Source organism: Gastrolobium bilobum, unplaced genomic scaffold (genome assembly GCF_033153095.1).
Source record: "Gastrolobium bilobum isolate Gb01-03AN ecotype WA unplaced genomic scaffold, APGP_CSIRO_Gbil_v1 utg4866, whole genome shotgun sequence".
NCBI classification, from domain to species: Eukaryota; Viridiplantae; Streptophyta; class Magnoliopsida; order Fabales; family Fabaceae; genus Gastrolobium; species Gastrolobium bilobum.
In genome coordinates this window covers 142,788-162,573 of record NW_026896414.1, presented here as the reverse complement: position 1 = coordinate 162,573, position 19,786 = coordinate 142,788, and the positions used below count along the sequence as shown (strand labels likewise).

At 41.0% G+C, this 19,786-nt stretch overlaps 1 protein-coding gene across 5 annotated transcripts; it reads left to right on the top strand.

The window, feature by feature from the left end:
• Positions 1-17,052: 17,052 nt before the first annotated feature.
• LOC133299586 (uncharacterized) lies at positions 17,053-19,719 on the top strand. 5 transcript variants are annotated; one of them, XM_061499054.1, is made up of 4 exons: positions 17,053-17,394; positions 17,765-18,018; positions 19,030-19,132; positions 19,223-19,719. In XM_061499054.1, the coding sequence occupies exons 1-4, from the start codon at positions 17,230-17,232 to the stop codon at positions 19,472-19,474; spliced, it is 774 nt and encodes a 257-aa protein (XP_061355038.1). In that variant the 5' UTR covers positions 17,053-17,229; the 3' UTR covers positions 19,475-19,719. The 5 variants fall into 5 exon arrangements, with proteins under 5 accessions (XP_061355038.1, XP_061355036.1, XP_061355037.1 ...); XM_061499052.1 differs by having other exon boundaries at positions 17,067-17,394; positions 17,765-18,071; positions 19,041-19,715; XM_061499053.1 differs by having other exon boundaries at positions 17,068-17,394; positions 19,030-19,714.
• Positions 19,720-19,786: the final 67 nt, after the last annotated feature.

The window sequence follows — 19,786 nt, the reverse complement described above, 5'->3', positions numbered from 1 at the left end:
AAATCAATTGGATAAAAAGACATTATTTATTTGTCAAATGTTATTAGTAACATATTCTAGAGTTTTATCTAACAATGAGGGAAATTTCTTTGCTGCTATGGATGCATCGAGTTTATAGTGCATCTTCCACTCACAACTAATATGTGTTTTACTTTTTATCAAATTATTTTCTTTTTATTTTAAAATAAATTATTTATTATTAATTTGACAAAAATAAGACATGTGTCATAATATAAATGAAAAATATTCAATATATTCGTAGTATCAAAGATATTCTCAACAACGAGATATGTGACGTGGCAAACCGAAACAACGGTGATGTTTCATGTTTTACTTCTGAAACATACCATTTCAAAAATATAATACCAAAATATGCATTTTGGTCGTTGTTGTTATAATATCACTAAAAAAAAAAAATCTTGTTTCTACAACTTAGACTCGTCACAATTATCATGATAGTACAGTTCTTGGACAACCCAAATCGGCAGCGCTTTGTTTATTGATGTTCAATTATCGAGCTTCAATTTGTCCTCTCTCTTTTTTTATTTATTTTTTATTTTAAGCTAGGTCTAAGAGAGGGAGAGATTTCAATTTGATTTCTGTTCATTGTTTGTGCTAGAGTGGGCACCGGCCACGTTAGACCTAGACGGATGCAACGCCCCCGTATATGTTATTTATAAGTGCTAAAAATAGAAACAGTTGAGCGGCACCTCTAACGATAAAATTTATTTGATTATATAAAAAGGGACAGATTATTTTATTTTTGTTTACTCTTATTATGCTTACTTTTGTCTACTCCTCTCAACTTCGTTAGATTATAATCTCATCCAATGATAAAGATTTATGAGATAAAATAAACACTTTTACCTTTTTTTTTCTCCTATATTTTATTTCTCCTCCCTTGCGAAGAAAATTATAATCTCTTATTCTGCCTACGAAATTTTCATCTCTCTTTAATGTGAAAGAGAAAGTGTGGGAGAAAGGAAAAAGGTAAAAGGGTTTTTTATCCCATAAATCTTTACCGTTGGATGAGATTATAATCTAACGATGATGGAAAGGATAGACAAAGGTAGGCAAAATAAGAGTAGGTAGAATACCATATAAAAATAGGGGAGGAATATATTTACAAAATTTTTGTTTACAAACTCTTACAAATTATACTATGTACTCCGGGAGAACACTATGTTCTCCCGAGAGTACATAGTGTAATTTGCAAAAATTTGTAAAAAAAGATTATAAACGAATCATTCTTCAAAAAAATAATGTTTTATATTTTTTCACAAATATTTACAAACTTTAGTAGAATCTAAACATTTTTATGTCTATGAAAAGAGAGGTAATATAAATTTTCTGTATAAGAAGTATAAGTATTCACTCTCCTTCATCAGATGACCACTGACCGAAAACTTCTTTTAAACTAAATTTACTTTTGAAATAAGGAAAAGCATGTATTTATGTTAAATTAATTTAAAATCTATAATATTTATTTTATGAAAATAATAAATATCAAAATTTTGTTAAAAATAATATTTATTTTTAAAAAATAAGTATTTATCTCCAATTATTTAGACTGTTAACATTTTTATTGTATAGGAAGTCGGAATTTTATTTAACTCAAGTAGAAGTTCTCGAAAGAAGTCTAAAACCTAAATAGGATTCATGTCGTAATCAAAAAGTTGTAGCAATGTTAAGACAAAGATAAAAAGTCGTATAAAAACAGCATAAAAAAAACATTCAATTCTAGAGAGAGAGAAGAGAAGAGAAAGAACAACGTAAGGTTCATTCATGCATTTGAAATATGGCTCTGATCATATTCTAGTAGGACGAGGTATGGATCATAATATGGGAGTTATGGAGGATAAGGACCCGCGAGTTAAGGAAGTTTTGAGGGAGCGGGATGTTGTGGATTGTATCGTTCACTTCTGTAAGCCCACTATGTACCATTGAGGATAATATTATTATATGGATTGTACTTCTAGCTGAGGTAAAGACCAAGCTAGAATGTATTATTCCAAGAGGTAGCAAGCAGATATCAATGGCAGACAAATAGTAAGAGTATGACTTGGAAGTAAATGAGCATAATAACAGTACATAAAAGATCCCTTTCTCAAATCCCAAAAAAAAAAGATCCCTTTCCCTTGTGCCCAAGGGTGGTATTTATAGGAGTCCTGGAGGCTGATCCGATAGGGCTTACGTATTGGAGGTCAACGCTCCTTGGGATTCGTTGTGAGGAGCTGACATGCCTGGTACTGCTGTGATACAGAGTCTGCTCTTGGGCGGTGTCAGCATGCGGCAGCAGGGCGGTTTCCACTTATGGTCTCTGGGCGATCCGCAGAGCGTATGGGATTCCAAGGTAAGACATTTTGGTGTCTTACCTTGGGAGGTGAGCTGCCTTGGGACAGGCGTCTAGGGCCAACCGGTAGGGCTGACGTGTGTGTAACTTGGGGTTTTGGGCCTAGGCTGTTTGGGGCTCTGCGAAATTGGGCCATCCATGTTAACAGGCCCTTGGGCTTCGGATGTGGTTAAGCCATCCGGAACAGGAGCCCCCACCATATGTCAAACGGAAAGGGGTCTCTCCAGTACTGGATTGGGCGGTCGTCCGATATCCCCACAAAACGCCGTGAAGGTTTTCAAGCCAAGCTCCTTTATGGGAGGTTAACTTCTTTTTTATTCCTTTGGACAACATCTTGTTGGCAGACTCGACTAACCCGTTAGATTGAGGATGTTCTACGGTTGCAAAGTGGTGCCGGATATGGAGGTTTGTCATCAATTCTCTGAACTCAGAATCGGTAAATTGGGTGCCATTATCTGTAATAACCTCTCCCGGAATGCCAAAACGATAGACAATATTTTTCCAAAAAAACTTCCTGACCTTCTGAGACATGATGGCGGCAACTGGCTCGGCCTCTACCCATTTGGTGAAGTAATCTATGGCGACGATCAGCCACTGTATATGCCCTGTGGCTTTTGGAAAAGGTCCAAGAATGTCCATTCCCCATTTGTGAAAGGGCCAGGGTGATGTTATCGAGGTCAACTCCTCTGGTGGGGCCCTATGTACGTCCACGAAACGTTGGCACTTATCGCACTTCTTGACGTGGTTATTAGCGTCACGCTCCATGGTCGGCCAGTAGAATCCAGCTCTCAGTGCTTTCCTTGCCAGAGAATGCCCACCTATGTGGTGGCCGTTAATTCCTTCGTGGATTTCTTCCAACACATACCCCACGTCTCCTGGGTTCAAACATTTCAACAGTGGGGGTTGAGAAACCTCTTTTGTATAACCGGCCATGCATCAGGCAGAAATGAGCACTCCTTCGCGCGATTTTCTTTGCTTCTTTCTCATCTGGCGGGAGGGTGCCTTCTGAAAGGTAGTTAGCGATTGGAGTGATCCAGGTGTCTGCTGCGATTTCATCTGTCTCTACCGTAATACTCATTACAACGCATGGCGTTGGTAGGTTATGCTGGATGACAGAACGGTTATTACCTGGACTCTTCGTACTGGCCAGTTTGGCGAGTATGTCGGCCCGAGTGTTCTCTCCCTGCCTAATGTGCTCCACCTTGACTGTCACGAATGTCTCCATTATCTCTTTGACTTTTTCTAAGTATTTGCACATCAGGGGACCTTTTGCTTGATATTCGCTTGAAATTTGACAGGTCATCAGCTGTGAGTCACTAAAAACCTTGAGATGTTGGGCTCCCAGTTATCTGGCTTGAAGTAAACCGGCTATCAAAGCCTCATATTCTGCTTGATTGTTTGTTGTATTGAAGTCGAAGGTCAAGGAATGCTCCATCGCCACACCGTAAGGATTTTCAACGATCAACCCGGCACCTGACCCTTTGGCGTTGGTTGATCCATCCACAAACAGCTTCCATGTCGCCAGGGTTTTCTCCAATTGATTACCGCTTGCACTGGCATGGGTCATCTCAGCAATGAAATCTGTGAGCGCTTGTGCTTTGATGGCGGTTCTTGGTTCGTAATTGATTTGGTATTCTGAAAGTTCAATCGCCCAAGACATCATTCGTCCCGCCAGATCAGGCTTTTGTAATACTTGGCGAATGGGTTGATTGGTTCTAACCGTGATTGGGTGACATTGGAAGTATGGTCGAAGTCTTCTTGCAGCAAAGATGAGTGTGAGAATAACCTTTTCAACCTGCTGATACCTGAACTCTGCGCCCTGCAGGACTTTGCTGATAAAATACACTGGTTTCTGTGCTTCTCCGTTTGGTTCTCTGACCAAGGCGGCACTGATGGCTTCTACACTAACGACGAGATATAAATAAAGGATCTCTCCATTGTCTGGCTTTGTTAAGACAGGCGGGAAAGACAGCGCTCTTTTGAATTCTTGGAAAGCTTTCTCACAATCATCAATCCATTGAAAGGAGCAACCCTTCTTGAGCAGGCCAAATAATGGAAGGGACTTATAGGCAGAATTTGCTAAGAAACGAGTGAGTGCGACTATCCTCCCGGTCAACTGTTGCACCTCTTTAACCGTTTGGGGACTTCTCATGTCAATGACCGCCTTGCACTTGTCAGGATTAACTTCAATGCCTCTTTCAGTCAGCATAAAGCCTAGGAACTTCCCTGCTGGAACTCCGAAGGCACATTTGCTTGGGTTGAGTCGCATGTTGTATTTTCTCAACCTGTCAAACACGCCTTGGAGATGTGACAAGTGTTGTTCTGGAGTTTGTGACTTAGCGATCATATCGTCTATTTAGACTTCAATGCTGTCACCAATCAGGTCTTTGAATACCTCATTCATCATTCGTTGGTAAGTGGCACCCGCATTTTTCAATCCGAACGACATCATGGTGTAACAGTAATTAGCAGTCTGTGTGACGAATGCCGTTTTGTCCTGGTCTTCTTTTAGCAATGGGATCTGATTATAGCCTGAGTATGCATCCATGAATGAAAGCACCTTGAATCCTGAGGAGTTATCTACAAGCTGGTCAATGCTTGGGAAATGATATGCGTCCTTAGGGCACATCTTATTGAGGTCGGTATAATCAATGCACATTCTCCACGCTCCACTAGGTTTTTTGACTAGTACCGGATTTGAGAGCCATGTAGTATATTTAATTTCTCGGATGAAACCGGCATCCCAGAGTCTCTTTACCTCTTCATCAATGATCCTTTGGCGATCAGGGCCAAACTTCCTCTTCTTCTGTGAAACGGGCTTTGCTTTTGGGTCTACTGACAACCTGTGGCAACATACTTCCGGGTCTATGCCGGGCATGTCACATGGCTTCCATGCGAATAGATCCTTGTTGTCTCGTAGGAGTTTGATCAACTTGCTTTTCAACTCCGGGTTGGTGAACGCCCCAACAGTTGTGGTTTGGTCCTTCTCGCCCAGCACTACATGCTCTAGAGCTCCATCTGGTGTGGGCCTGGAATTCTCCATCCGAGGGTCGTCCCGTGCATCAAATTCTACAAGGAGACATTGGTCAAGTTCTTTACCCTTTCTAGTGAGGGTATTAGTTGTTACCTGGGCTGTCGTCATATGGGGTGCTGGCTGGGCTTTGAAAGTGACTTTCGGTGCTGGTTTCATGGATATGTTGTAGCAGCTCCTTGCTACCGTTTGATCGCCTCTTACCGTCGCCACCTTGTTGTCTCTTGCCACAAACTTCATCGCCAAGTGTGGGTGTGACACACTTGCTTCAAAAGCGGCGAACATTCGTCTGCCGAGAATTACGTTGTAAGCCGACTGGGTGTCCAGCACCAGGAATTGAATGTCGGCTGACTTTGAGGTAGGTGGTGTTCCCAGAGATAATCGTAAGTTTATTAATCCCAAAGGTTTGGTGGTTGTGCCATTAAACCCTGCAAGTTCACCTGCCACTGGTGTTAAGTCATTAACAGTAAAACCCAAAGCCTTAAGACAAGGCAAAAACAAAATGTCAGCAGAACTGCAATGATCTACAAATACGCGGTTGACGCTCCAGTTGGTAATGATTGCTTGGATGACCAAGGGGTCATCATGGCCAGGTAGGATGTCGCCCAACTCGTTGAAGTCCCAGACGATTTTTGGTTTGGCCTAACCTGCATCTGTGTTCGTTTTGCTGATGGTTTTTCCTGCCACTGCTAGGCACTGCTTCAAGTGTCTCTTTCGGGCATTAACTGTTACTCCACCGCCACCCAGCCCTCCAGAGATCATATTTATCACTCCATGTTTTATGGCTGCTGAATCTTCGTCTCCTCCGTCGCGCCTTTCTCTATTGCTCTGGTTATCATGCGCCTTGCGGATTGGGGGAGACCTTTCCCTGCGATCTCGCCCACGACGAGTTTGATACCTGGGCTGGGTGCTCCTTCTTTGATCTGGTGACCAGCTACGCTCTCGATATCGCCTGTTGTTTCCTGGGATTCGGGCATTGCTTCCCGTGTTTCTTTGACCTCTACTGTTAATGATCTCGTCGATTTCGTCCTTGAGATGCCTGCATTCCTCGGTACTGTGGTCGTTACTACGGTGGAATTTGCAGTATACAGCACTTCCCTGAGATTGCTGCTGGCGTCTTGGGCTATCTTTGTGTTCCTCCTTGTATTCGGTCTGAAGGACGCTATGTGTATGACGTCCATCCATGTCTCGCCCTTGTTGGCGACTGACATACTTGGGGGGTTTGCGACTCTTTCTCCGTTCCTCAGCATGGTTACGATTTTTAGTCTCTCTGTTTTCTTGGCAGTGGCTGTCGCCTGCTCGACTTCCTTTGTATTCTTCGATTCGCATAAACTCTTGAGCTTTACGCTTGACTTCTTCAAGATCTAAAATCTCGTGACGAGCAAGCTCGTAGGCGAATGCTCCTTCACGTAATCCAGATAAAAGTATGTGCAACTGCACCTTTGGGTCTAGTCCTTGTACCTGCAGGGCTTCTTTGTCAAAACGATCCAGGAAGGACCTAAGAGTTTCCCCGGATTGTTGGCGTACTTTTTCCAAGGCATGGACAGACTTTGGTACAGGGCGACTGGTGGCAAAGTGGGTCTGGAACTTTCTTGCCAGATCGTCCCAGGATGCTACACTACCTGTTGGTAAGGTGGTATACCAAGTTAACGCTCTCCCGCCCAAGAGCGTTGGGAAGGTTCTGCACATCAGGAGATCTGTTTCACCATGAAGGGTCATTGCCGCTTCAAACTTTTGTATCCATTCGAATGGATCAGTGTCACCCACGTACGTAATGATATTGGATGGTCCCTTAAAGCCAAGGGGAATAGGAGTGAGGCGTAGGCTATCAGTCAGGGGTTTATTATGCCCTGAGGTGTTTGGAGGGGTTGTCAGTAAGTATGGGTTACGGGCTTGTAAATCTGGTGGAGGGCGAGGCTCATGAGGCGCCTCGACTGAGTATGAGATAGTTGGGGCTTGGCGGGCTCCAAAATGGGGTTGGCCAAGGTTCGCGACCGATCCCTGTGGTTGGGGGATGGCCGCGTTATAAGGGTGGAAGGGGTATCCGTGAAACGGGTAACCATTTGGAAAAGGTGGGGGAAAATGAGTGGCCACATTATTCAAACAAGGTCTGGGATGGTATGTTGGGACCCGATGGTCATTATATAGTGCTACGGGTTGGCTTCGCGCCGGTTGGACACGACGGGCGGTAGGGAAAGGCATTCCAAATTGGACTCCAGGGGGTGGGGGTTGGTTTTCAAATCAGTTTTATCCTTGCATTTCTTGTATTGGAACTTGATGATTCAGGAGTGCTGCTCTAAGACCTTCCGCTGGTACCTGGAGGTCTGCAGGTTGTAGCACCGGGGGAAGGGCTTCCGCAGCTTCTCGCCCAGCTGGGATTGAGTGCATAGAAGGAGGGGAGTTGGAGTGCACAGTTTGCACGTGTCCTTCCGGAGTGACTGCTCGTACTTGTTCTGCTCACCTTGTTGTGACCACCATGTTAGTTTGAAAACGGTAAGTGTCTTGCGTATTTAGTGGTAGGAGAATGGGAATAGAAGTTTATAGCTTCCCACAGACGGCGCCAATGTACCGTTCAGTTCTGTGAGCCCACTATGTACCCTTGAGGGTAATGTTATTATATGAATTGTACCCTAGCTGAGGTAAAGACCAGGCTAGAAGGTATTATTCCAAGAGGTAGCAAGCAGATATCAATGGCAGACAAATAGTAAGAGTATGACTTGGAAGTAAATGGGCATAATAACAGTACATTAAAGATCCCTTTCCCTTGTGCCCAAGGGTGGTATTTATAGGAGTCCTGGAGGCTGATCCGTTAGGGCTTACGTATTGGAGGTGAACGCTCCTTGGGATTCATTGTGAGGAGCTGACACGCCTGGTACTGCTGTGGTACAGAGTCTGCCCTTGGGCGGTGTCAGCATGCGGCAGCAGGGCGGTTTCCACTTATGGTCTCTGGGCGATCCGCAGAGCATATGGGGTTCCAAGGTAAGACATTTTGGTGTCTTACCTTGGGAGGTGAGCTGCCTTGGGACAGGCGTCTAGGGCCAACCGGTAGGGCTGATGTGTGTGTAACTTGGGGTTTTGGGCCTAGGCTGTTTGGGGCTCTGCGAAACTGGGCCATCCATGTTAACAGGCCCTTGGGCTTCAGATGTGGTTAAGCCATGCGGAACATGGACGTAGAAGTCTTTGTTAAGGAAGGTGACAGTTTGGTTGCCATACATGAGAAAAATCTTCTCAGAAGGGAGCAGGTTGAGCCTCCCAAAGAGAAGGGCAGGAAAATAGTCTCATACAGAGACAAAGTTCTTTGCCTGAACGGGGACGACTATGTCTCCGAGGAAGAAAGAGAAAAGGTTTCTGAACAGAGTACAGAGGAGAATGATGTTGAGTTGTAGGACCTCATTACAGAGGGTGTAGATGATCCACTATGTCCAACATACGTCTTCTCTAGAAAACAACACAAGATAGATTGTGAGCAGTGGAGTAAAGCTTTAATTATAAAGCTGATGGAAAAAGAATGCCTCCGAAATTCTTCATGACCAGGCTGCTAAGGCTCTGGAACCTCATGGGGACATGTAAACAGATTGAGATGGATAATGGCTATTCTCTCTTGAAGTTCAGTGATGAAGGAGATTATCTCCACGTCTTGCATGACGGGCCGTGAATAGTGGCGGATCATTACGTTGTCGTGCAACGATGGCGGCCGTTTTTTGATCCATATAACGAAGAAGTAAGGAAGTTAGCTATTTGGTTAAGAATCCCAGGGCTACCAACAGAATTATACACAATGCAACATTTGTGGAAAATAGGTAGCCTGTTTGGAAAAACTTTGAAGGTGGACAAGGCGTCCTTTAAGAGGGATGATAGTACTGTAGGTTATAACACGGAGAAAACAAGATTTGCGAGGATTTGTGTCGAGGTTGATCTTAGAAAAAGTTTCATTTCTAAGTTCAGGATATGAGACTATATCCATAACAAGGAAGTAATTCTCAACGTCGGGTACGAAGGCTTGCACTTAATTTTCTTCTCATGTGGGAGATATGGACACCAGAAAGAAGCGTGTAATGAGGGTCTAGATTACAAGCTAGTGAGCAATATGAACGTACCTGAGACCCAACCTCAACAACAGGGGGAACCAGTAGTAACATCGGGGAGCACTTCTGTTATCGCTCTAAATGGTGACACCACCGGTATGGAGGACGACGCAAAGGAAGGGGCTTTTGGGGCTTGAAAGGTCATGAAACGCCCAGTGAAGGGGAGAAGGAACAAAACGATGCAGGCGAATGACACCAGGGACAGAACGGAGTTCACTCCGGTGATCTTGGATAAAGTGCAACCGGCAGCTACCATTTTAGGGGCACAACATGTTAAACATACTTTGGTGGCTCAGGGGGCAACAATATCCAAACAAGTGAAAGTGGTAGCGGGTCAGAAGGATAAAAGCAAGCTTTTGGTTAAGAGGTCAAACCATGCAGATCTTCCTGGTAGGACTGACCAAAGAATTTCAACCTCGGACAAACCTATTCACCGAAAAGGCAAAGAATCATCAGCCAAGCAAAAGGGCCCTAGCGCAGGGTTAAGACAAAAGGGCAGCATTCTTCTAAGTCAACCCCCCATGCAGAAGACGACAAGGACAGTGGTGGCAGGTGAGTCAGCCCCTGTGACCACAAAGGAGTATAGGCCTGGGAAGGAAGAAGGTAGGCAGGAAGATCAGGGTACAAATGCCAAAAAATCAAACAATGCGTTGGTTTTGCTGCGACGTGGCACACATGGTAACCCCCACATGGCTAAGACCCTGGAGGAAAATATCACTAGCGGGCTAGTTGGGCCCTCCGGTTTGTAGGTTGGGCCTCAGTGTTTTTCTTTCCCCCACTTTTGTTTTTCTTATGATGAACACTTTTTATTGGAATGTGAGGGGGGCAAATAAAAAACGTTTATCTTTGTTGATTAAAGATTTGGTCAAAAAATATGAAATAAAATTACTATTCCTATCTGAAGTAAGGATTAGTGGGCCGATAGCTTTGCGTAGAATTAACCAGCTGGGCTTTGATGGTTTCCACATTAACGAGGCCATTGGGTTTGCTGGGGGGATTTGGGTCCTTTGGGACAAATCCTGTGTTGAGGTTTCTATCCTGGCCCAAAATAGGCAGTTCACCCACACATCCCTATTCTGGAAAGCAGCAAACGCGAAGGAGGTGGCCACCTTTGTGTATGGCAGCCCTCACAGGGTGGATAGAAGAATGTTGTGGGATAGCTTGGTTGCTATTGAGGCTACGGTTACTGATCCTTGGTTGGTAATAGGGGATTTCAATGCCTTACTTTATTCTTCAGAGAAGGTTGGAGGGGGACTATCTTCTAAGGGGAGCATGGAGGAGTTTAGAGATTGTCTCCTTTCTTGTAATATGGTGGATTTGGGCTTCAAAGGCCCACAGTTCACGTGGAGGAGGACCAACTTGAAGGAAAGACTGGATCGGGCTCTAAGCAATGTTAGGTGGGCCAATTCCTTTGCTAATAGGTACATCGTTCACCTTCCCTTCTTCAGTTCAGACCACCGCCCCCTGCTGTTGACAGATGGGGAAACCTCGCTGATAGCCTGCGGCAACAAGCCTTTCCGCTTTCTGGCGGCTTGGCTGCTATGCGACGATTTCTAGGACCTGGTTCGAGGATGTTGGGGCGAAGAAATGGGCTGGATGAGAGCAACAGAGCAATTCCAACAGAGAGCCTCCCAGTGGCATGCAACTGTCTTCAGGGATCACGTTCGCCGCAAAAATCATCTTCATGCGCGGATTAAGGGGATCGACGATCATTTGCAAAGTAATAAAAACCAAGCCATGGGAATCCTTCAGTCTAAGCTTTGGGAGGAATTGAACCTAATTTATGTGCAAGAGGAGATTTCTTGGTATCAGAGATCGAGATCAGAGTGGCTGGTCAATGGGGACAGAAACACAAATTTCTACCACGCGGCTACCAAGGCTCGGGCTCATCATAATAAGATTCTCACCTTGAAAGATAGTGATGGTCGGTGGGTTAAGGAGCCAAACGCGGTGAAGGAGAAGGTGGTAGTTTTCTTTCAAGGATTGTATATGGATGACGGTTCCAAGAGACCCCTTCTCCCAATCACAGGTTCGTTCCCAAATATCACTAGTCCGTCGTTTCAATTGATTCATGTTGTTCCCTATGACTTGGAAATTAGGGATGTTCTCTTTAATCTTCCCCCTTTTAAGGCCCCTGGATCAGATGAGCTTCATGCTAACTTCCTTCAGTCTCAGTGGGATATTGTCCACAAATCTGTCGCTGACTTGATTAAAAGCTTTTTTGAGAACCCAAATTCGATCAAGGATATCAATCAGGCTTTAATCTACCTGATCCCTAAAGAGGTTAATCCTGAGTCCCTGAAGCAGTTCCGCCCCATCAGTCTTTGCAACGTCATATTCAAAGTGGTCACCAAGATTCTGGCGAACAGGCTCAAACCTCATCTCAATAACCTGATCATGCCTAACCAGTGCAGCTTTATACACGGAAGGCAAAGCACAGATAACATAATCATAGCACAGGAGGTTATGCACTCCATGAGACTTAAAAAAGGCAAGAAAGGCTGGATGGCTATTAAGGTAGATCTTGAGAAGGCCTATGACTGGGTAAATTGGGAATTCCTCCAAGATACGCTAAGGGAAGCTGGTTTAAGTCCACAAGTTGTGCATCTGATTATGCAAAGTGTAACCACTACCTCCCTTGATGTTCTTTGGGAAGGTTCTACAACTGGCTCATTCCTGCCTTCCAGGGGTATCAGGCAAGGAGACCCCATGTCTCCGTACATTTTCGTTCTTTGCATGGAACGGTTGAGCCATCTAATCTTCGAGGCTACTTCAGGAAAGTATTGGAAACCTATTGTCCTTAGGAAGAACGGTCCTCCAATCAGCCACTTATTCTTTGCGGATGATCTCTTACTGTTTACGGAAGCATCTTTGGACCAGGCGGATCTTATTAAAAAAATTATTTCCTGTTTTTGTGATTCCTCTGGGTAGACAGTAAATTTTGACAAGTCTAGGGTGCTCTTCTCAAGAAATGTGAACCAATTGAGAGCCGAGGAGATTGCTCAAGCCATGGGCTTCTCCACAACTCCGGATTTGGGCAAGTACTTGGGCATTCCTCTAATGCACGAGAGGGTGAGGACTAGCACTTTCAATCTCATCCTTCAGAAAATGGACAACAAGCTCTCTGTTTGGAAGATGAAGACCCTCTCCCTAGCGGGTCGAGCAACCCTCTCCCAATCCGTGCTTTCATCCATACCTGTCTATCCTATGCAATCGTGCCTCCTCCCCTTGAAAACTTGCGATGACATTGAGAGGAAAATCTGTAATTTCCTTTGGGGTGACTCTACTGATAAGAAAGGTCTGCATGTTGTTTCCTGGAATAGAATTTGTCATCCTAAAGACAACAGAGGTCTAGGATTTAGAAGTCTGAGACTCATGAATTAGGCCCTTCTTATGAAGGTGGGCCACAGAATGCTAACCCAGACGAAGAGCTTATGTGTAAGGGTGTTAAGGAATAAGTAGAAGGTTGGGGAAGACTTAATCCCGGAGATAAAAACAACGAAACAAGCCTCAAACTTATAGAGGGGTATCCAGAAGGTGTGGCCTAAAGTGAAACTTGGTTCGACAATCCAAGTTGGCAATGGTGAAAAGACCAGATTTTGGGAGGATAGATGAATCCTAGGCAATGAGCTTGTGAAGGCCAAGGATTCTGTTATCATTCCTAGAGAAGTAGAGAGATGGACAATAGGTAACTGTGTTGAAGGAGATGGAACTTGGAATTGGAACTCTCTGGAACAATATGTCTCCCCACAGTCTCTGATTTGTTTGGCTAGTATTCTGCCCCCTTCTTCCTCCGATGGTGATGACCGAGTCACTCGGGCAGGATCAAGTAATGGAGTTTTCTCGGTCAAATCAGCCTTCTCCATGCTTGATTTCGATTCCTTATTGCATACTAATAATGCCGAGCTGCTCCCTTGGAAATGGAAAGGACCTAACAGAATCCAGATGTTTATTTGGAAAGCTCTTGGCAATCATCTGATGACAAATATCAATAGGGAAAAGAGGAACTTAACAACATGCAATCTTTGTACTAGATGTGCCCGACATCTAGAGGACATCCTACATGTGCTTCGAGACTGCTCATGGACCAGAAGTATTTGGATACGCCTTCTCCCCAGTGAACATCTGCCTCAATTTTTTGATCTTCAACACCACCAATGGCTACAGTATAATCTTGAGTCGACTCCAAATACTTATGGCTATCAACATTGGCATCTCCTATTTGGTGTTGTTTGCTGGCTGACTTGGAAATATAGAAACGATTTCATCTTCAGCAACAAAGTAGCAACTCAGGAATCTTTGATTAGGCAAGCTAATATTTACGTTTCAAATTTCCTTGCTGCTCGTGATAGGCTGGGCTCCTAAGGCGTGCAGAAACGGGTAACAGTGGAGCAGCTCATCAAGTGGAATTTTCCTGCTGCAGACTGGGTGAAATTGAATACAGATGGATCTAGTAGCTTGGGAGGTCAGTTATCTAGCTGTGGAGGAGTTCTCCGGGATGATGCAGGTAGGTGGCTGGGGGGTTCTGCAAGAAACTGGGAGCAGGCTCGTCCCTAACAGCGGAGGTTTGGGGTGTCCTACAGGGGATGCTTGTGGCTTGGGAGCTAGGCTTCAAGAAGGTATGCATTGAGTCTGATTCTAAAGTGGCTATTCTCCTCATACAGGATTTTTGTGATCCTTGTCACCCATTAGCCCCCTTGATTAATCATATTAGAAGCCTGTTAAGTAAGAATTGGGAGATCAATTTTATTCACACTTTTCGCAAAGGGAATTCAGTTGCTAATGCCATGGCTCGTATGAGAAGCTACTTAGACTCTTGGGATGTGCAACTGCATGTAGAAATTCCTAAGGAATGTAGAGATCTCTTAAATAGAGACTTGCAGGGTGTAACTTGCCTAAGAATTTATAACCTGTTTTAGTTTTTGTTTTGTTTTCGTGCTATTCAAAATAAAAAAAAACGATAAAAAGTCGTAGAAATGTTAAGACAAAGACAATTATTACTATTTAAACATTAATTATATTTGTTTCGTACGTAAATGAAATGTATGTAGTTTCCCTACCCCCAAAAAAATGTATGTAGTTAGCTGAATGAGAGTTAGGATTATATTTTATAAATGTAAAGGTTGTGAATAAATTTTTATTTGTTAAGTATTTCTTAATATTACGGCATATAACTACTAGCTTGCTTTCGCTGTATTTAAAGCAAGTGCTCTGGTCTTGGAATGAAATAAGCTTTTTTTTTCCCTTAAGCTTTTTTTTTGTTAGAAATAATAGGAAATTAAAACAAAAACACAACAAAAAGAAACTAGGCACAAAGCCTAGACCAGTGAACACCTATAGTGTCACCATACAGACTATCAATACAACCTGACGGTGGACAATCAAATTCCTGAATTACCCAAGAGAAACCATAAGAGTAAGAGGCTAGAAAGTCCGCTACTCTATTTCCTTCACGGTGAATGTGAGACATATAAATCTGCCAATCTCGCTGCATCAAATTTCGAATACGATTCACCAAATTAGCCGCAGGGTAATCATGGTGGCACCCCTTAAGCTTTTTATAACAAAATATATAAACCTTTTTTTTTTTGGATATTAAAAAAAAATTGTAATTAGATGTATATCTATAATTAAGATGTATATCTTTCCAAAAAAATTGTAATTAGATAAGCTATTGTTGTCACCAAAAAAAAAAAAAAAATTTGTTTTCTTTATCATGGTACCTCTATTATTAAGTGTAAGCCTATTTAAAAATTTGTTTTCTTTATCATGTTAACTAATTAATTAGGAGGTTATCGAGGTACACTCCACTTTTTTTTTATTGTTTTGAAAATTAGGTCGATTATTAAAACCATGAAGATATCGATTTATTGTTTACTGGTTTCACCATGGTCTAATCGCAGTCAAAAAATGACAATTAAATATATATTTTCAATTTTATATAATGCATATTAAATAATGAACTAAAGTCAAAGCAATATAAATTAATCAAATTCCACAATGTCCAGAAAATTAAGAATTATACATGACATAATATTTAAATGGATTGAACACCAAAACCGTTTACTAATTTTTCATTCAAACCAATTGATCCATTTTTTTATTATTGGTTTTTCTACATTTTCTATAGCTGAGGTAAGTGGTCTTTAAAAAAAAGTTTATTTTTTTAACATTTAATAAAATATGAAGGGTAAAGAAAGTGAATGCAACTCAAGTTAGGGATATTCAAGATCCATTCAATTCTAATAATTCGGTCTAATCCAGAGCTATTTGGGACGGGTTTGGTTCTTAAAAAATTAGACGCGATGTTTTTTTTGTTTTTTGTTTTTTATCAAGTTTGCGTTACACGTAATATTGTCCCAATTCAGCATAATCTTACAAAATATTTTAATTAATTTTAGTCATTGATAATCAAAGAATAAAATTTCTTGACTTAATAAAATTTGTTTTAAAATATATATTGTAAAACATTTAGAGACGTGAACGCGACATAAACCTTTTAGTCACGGATAGGATGGTCTTTTAGAGAGCAATTTCAATTTGCTAACTCATTCTTTTAGTTTCATTGTTTGATCATTTTTTTTATGATTACTTCTTAAGTAAAAATATACTACGCAATAATAAAAGCATTTTTACATTTACTTTTTTAAAAAAATAATCAGTTTTTTCTCAATTTTTTTTTTTAAAATATTTTTCAATAACCGCTACAAAACATTCCTATCACATGTTAATTAATAATTTTAATATGATCATCTTAACGGTGATGTTCTTATAACTCTATGTTCTAATGTTTTTTCCTATCTCACTCGCTATCCTCGTTAATTTAATCATGAATAACTAGGATACTCATATCTTAATGTTTTTGTTTATTGTGCTTCTTTCAACAGTTCAGAATCACTGTGTTTCTTAGAGAGCCTAGAAATTAAAGGTGTTTGTCAACCGATTCAAACCGCACTGATCGAACAAAAAAATTGATAATCGAATAAGCTGAAAATCGAAAAAATGAAAACTGAAAAAAAATTGTAAATTTTAATTGGATTGGATCAGTTTTTGGATTGGTTAATGAAAACTGATCCAATCTAAACCGATACAATATATTAATTTCTCTTACCTACTTGAGCTTTTCTCCAATCATAATCCACAAATTTCTAAACCCAATACTCATTAATCCATCAACTAAACTCAAGAAAAAACCTAGTTATATCTTATCAACAAAATTTTGTGTAGAGCTTCATATCTCATTACAAAAAAAAATATATTATCGTTTACTAATGTTTTTGTATTTCAAAAAAATAATAATTAACAAAAGTATATATAAAATATATTATTTGCACAATAATCATGAAATAAATTTTAAAATTTTTAAAAAATTAAAAGCTAATTCAATCTAATCGGATGAAAAAAAAACAACGGCGATGATTAGACGATGAAACCAAAATATTAGATCGAAATGATTCTTTTTGCTTTGAAAACTAACTCAGACCGCTAACACCGATACTAGAAATCGAAAATTAACCGCAACTGTGTGGATTCTGGAACTTTCTACAGAGATCGAGATGCTCTACATATAAAACATTATTAAACTTCCAAAAAAGACCTTAAAGATTTAAAGATAGTCGGACACTATCATCAACCTCAATTTGCAATCGCAAGCTCTCTGAATTTGTGTGAGAAAACATCATAGAACTAAAGGAGGAGAGAGAAGAAGAACAGCAAAACTGAAGAAGAGAAAGAGAGGAGAAGCACCATCACCACGAAAGATGGGTGTGGACTATTACAAGATCTTACAGGTTGATAAGAATGCCAAAGACGATGATTTGAAGAAGGCATATAGGAAACTTGCAATGAAATGGCACCCTGATAAGAACCCAAACAACAAAAAAGAAGCTGAAGCTAAGTTTAAGCAAATTTCCGAAGCCTATGATGTAAGTTTTCATAAGGGTATTGCAAAATTTTAAGCTTTTTTCTGAAATTAGGAGTGGAACAGTGGAACTCAATTCAAAGTTTCATCTGGGTGATGCTCCCTTTTTGTTACTCTATTGTGATTCTAATGTGTTTTCGCAAAATTTTGAGCCTTTTTCTCGAATTAGGAGTGAAGCAGTGAAACTCAATAAAAAAATTTATCTGGGTGATGCTCACTTTTTGTTATTCTATTGTGATTCTAATGTTTTTCTGTAAGGGTATTGCAAATTATTTAGCTTTTTCTGAAATTATAAGAAAAACAGTGAAATTCAATAAAAAAATTTATGTGGGTGATGCTTACTTTTTTTTCTCTTTCTGTTGTTATTATTGAAGGTGCTTAGTGATCCTCAGAAGAGAGCTATCTATGATCAATATGGGGAAGAGGGTCTGAAGGGTCAGGTTCCACCACCTGATGCTGGTGGTGCTGGTGGTGGAGGAGCTACTTTCTTTTCCACAGGAGATATCCCGGGATCGTTTCGGTTCAATCCCAGGAACGCTGATGACGTTTTTGCGGAGTTTTTTGGGTTCTCAAGCCCCTTTGGTGGCATGAGTGGAAGAGGTGGTGGTGGTGGTGGCATGAGATCAAGGTTCTCTGGTGGAATGTTTGGTGATGATGTGTTTCGATCTTTTGGGGAAGGAGGAGGGGTACATATGAATCAAGGTGCACCTCGCAAAGCTCCTCCTATTGAGAACAAGTTGCCCTGTACTCTCGAGGATATATATAAAGGGACTACGAAGAAGATGAAGATCTCTAGAGAAATTGCAGATGCCAGTGGGTGAGTAGTTGTTATTACTTGGTTATTTCAGTTTTTTGTTTTTTTGGTATCTGTAACATGATCTCTAATATGGTCAATTTTGTGCATTATTGAAAGGATTGAACTTCAATTTGGTTGTAAGTAAAAGCATATATTGGATCCACTGAAGGAGAAATTAATTGACCCTAAAACATGACTGCTTCCAATTATGATTTAGTTCATCATCAATAAGGTCTGCTATTTTCATTTGGTTTTATTTTGAGTGCATGGCGTGAAAAATTACTATTGAGAGCTAATGCTTCTTAAATGGCTGTCCGTTATGGATGCCATTTTAGTTGTTGAGTGGTTTCCGTTTTTTATCAGTACATCTAATTTCATCTTCTGTGGGCAATTGTTGAGCCTTGATTGATAGGTGTTTTAGTTTTTGTAATGGTTAATGATTTATAGGTGTGGATTTCCATTAATTTAAATGTTGGGATTAAGGATTCTTCTAGTAAAATTTAGTAGGTGGTTATAGCTAAAACTTGAAAGGGTACACTGAACCTTCATTCCCTTGACCTTGAGCATCAAAAGTATTAGGATTTTTTTTCTTATTTATTTTTTAGATAATATGTTTGAATGAAATTCTGATATTTTTTGGTGTGCTCAAGAATGTCACCTTTATTCTAACCAAAATAATAAAGGAAATGGAGGTGGTGAATTTCATTTCTCGAATTGTTATATTAATACAAGATGAGAGAGCATCTTCATTCCAGATTGTACTTTTGGTTTCTTTTTCTGTTGTGGTAATTGCTTATTGATAGTCTTCATTTAATGATGCATTCTCTTTTCCTGTGACTACAGTAAAACCATGCCAGTGGAGGAGATATTGACCATTAATGTGAAGCCTGGTTGGAAGAAGGGGACAAAGATCACCTTCCCAGAGAAGGGAAATGAACAGCCAAATGTGACTCCTGCAGATCTTGTTTTCATCATTGATGAAAAACCACATGGTGTCTTCACTCGTGATGGAAATGATCTGATTGTCACCCAGAAGATTTCTCTTGTGGAGGCCTTAACTGGCTATACAATGCACCTCACTACCTTGGATGGTAGAAACTTAAACATACCAATCAACAATGTTATTCATCCAAACTATGAGGAGGTTGTCCCAGGAGAAGGAATGCCAATTCCCAAGGATCCATCAAAGAAGGGGAACTTGAGGATAAAGTTCAACATCAAGTTCCCAACACGGATCACTGATGAACAGAAAGCGGGAATAAGAAAACTCTTAGCTGCCTCAGCTTGAGATCAAATATAGATGGATATGATAATGTATAATATTTGGCAGATATGCACTACTTTTATGAAATTTTGTTAGCTTTACCAATAAGTTTGGTTGCTTCCACATGTATTGTCACGTAGTGAAAAATATTTGATTAGATTATTTTGTATGATTTATCAGTTAACGGGTTGTCCGGATTGTCTCATTGCAAAAATGAAGGATAAGGGTGTAAGCAATCAAAGTTGATTTTTTTTTTTTGAGCTCTTTTATCAGTTAACGGGCAGTGATTATGCAACGTTCAAATTAATATGAAACTTCTGAGATCTTAAATAGAAA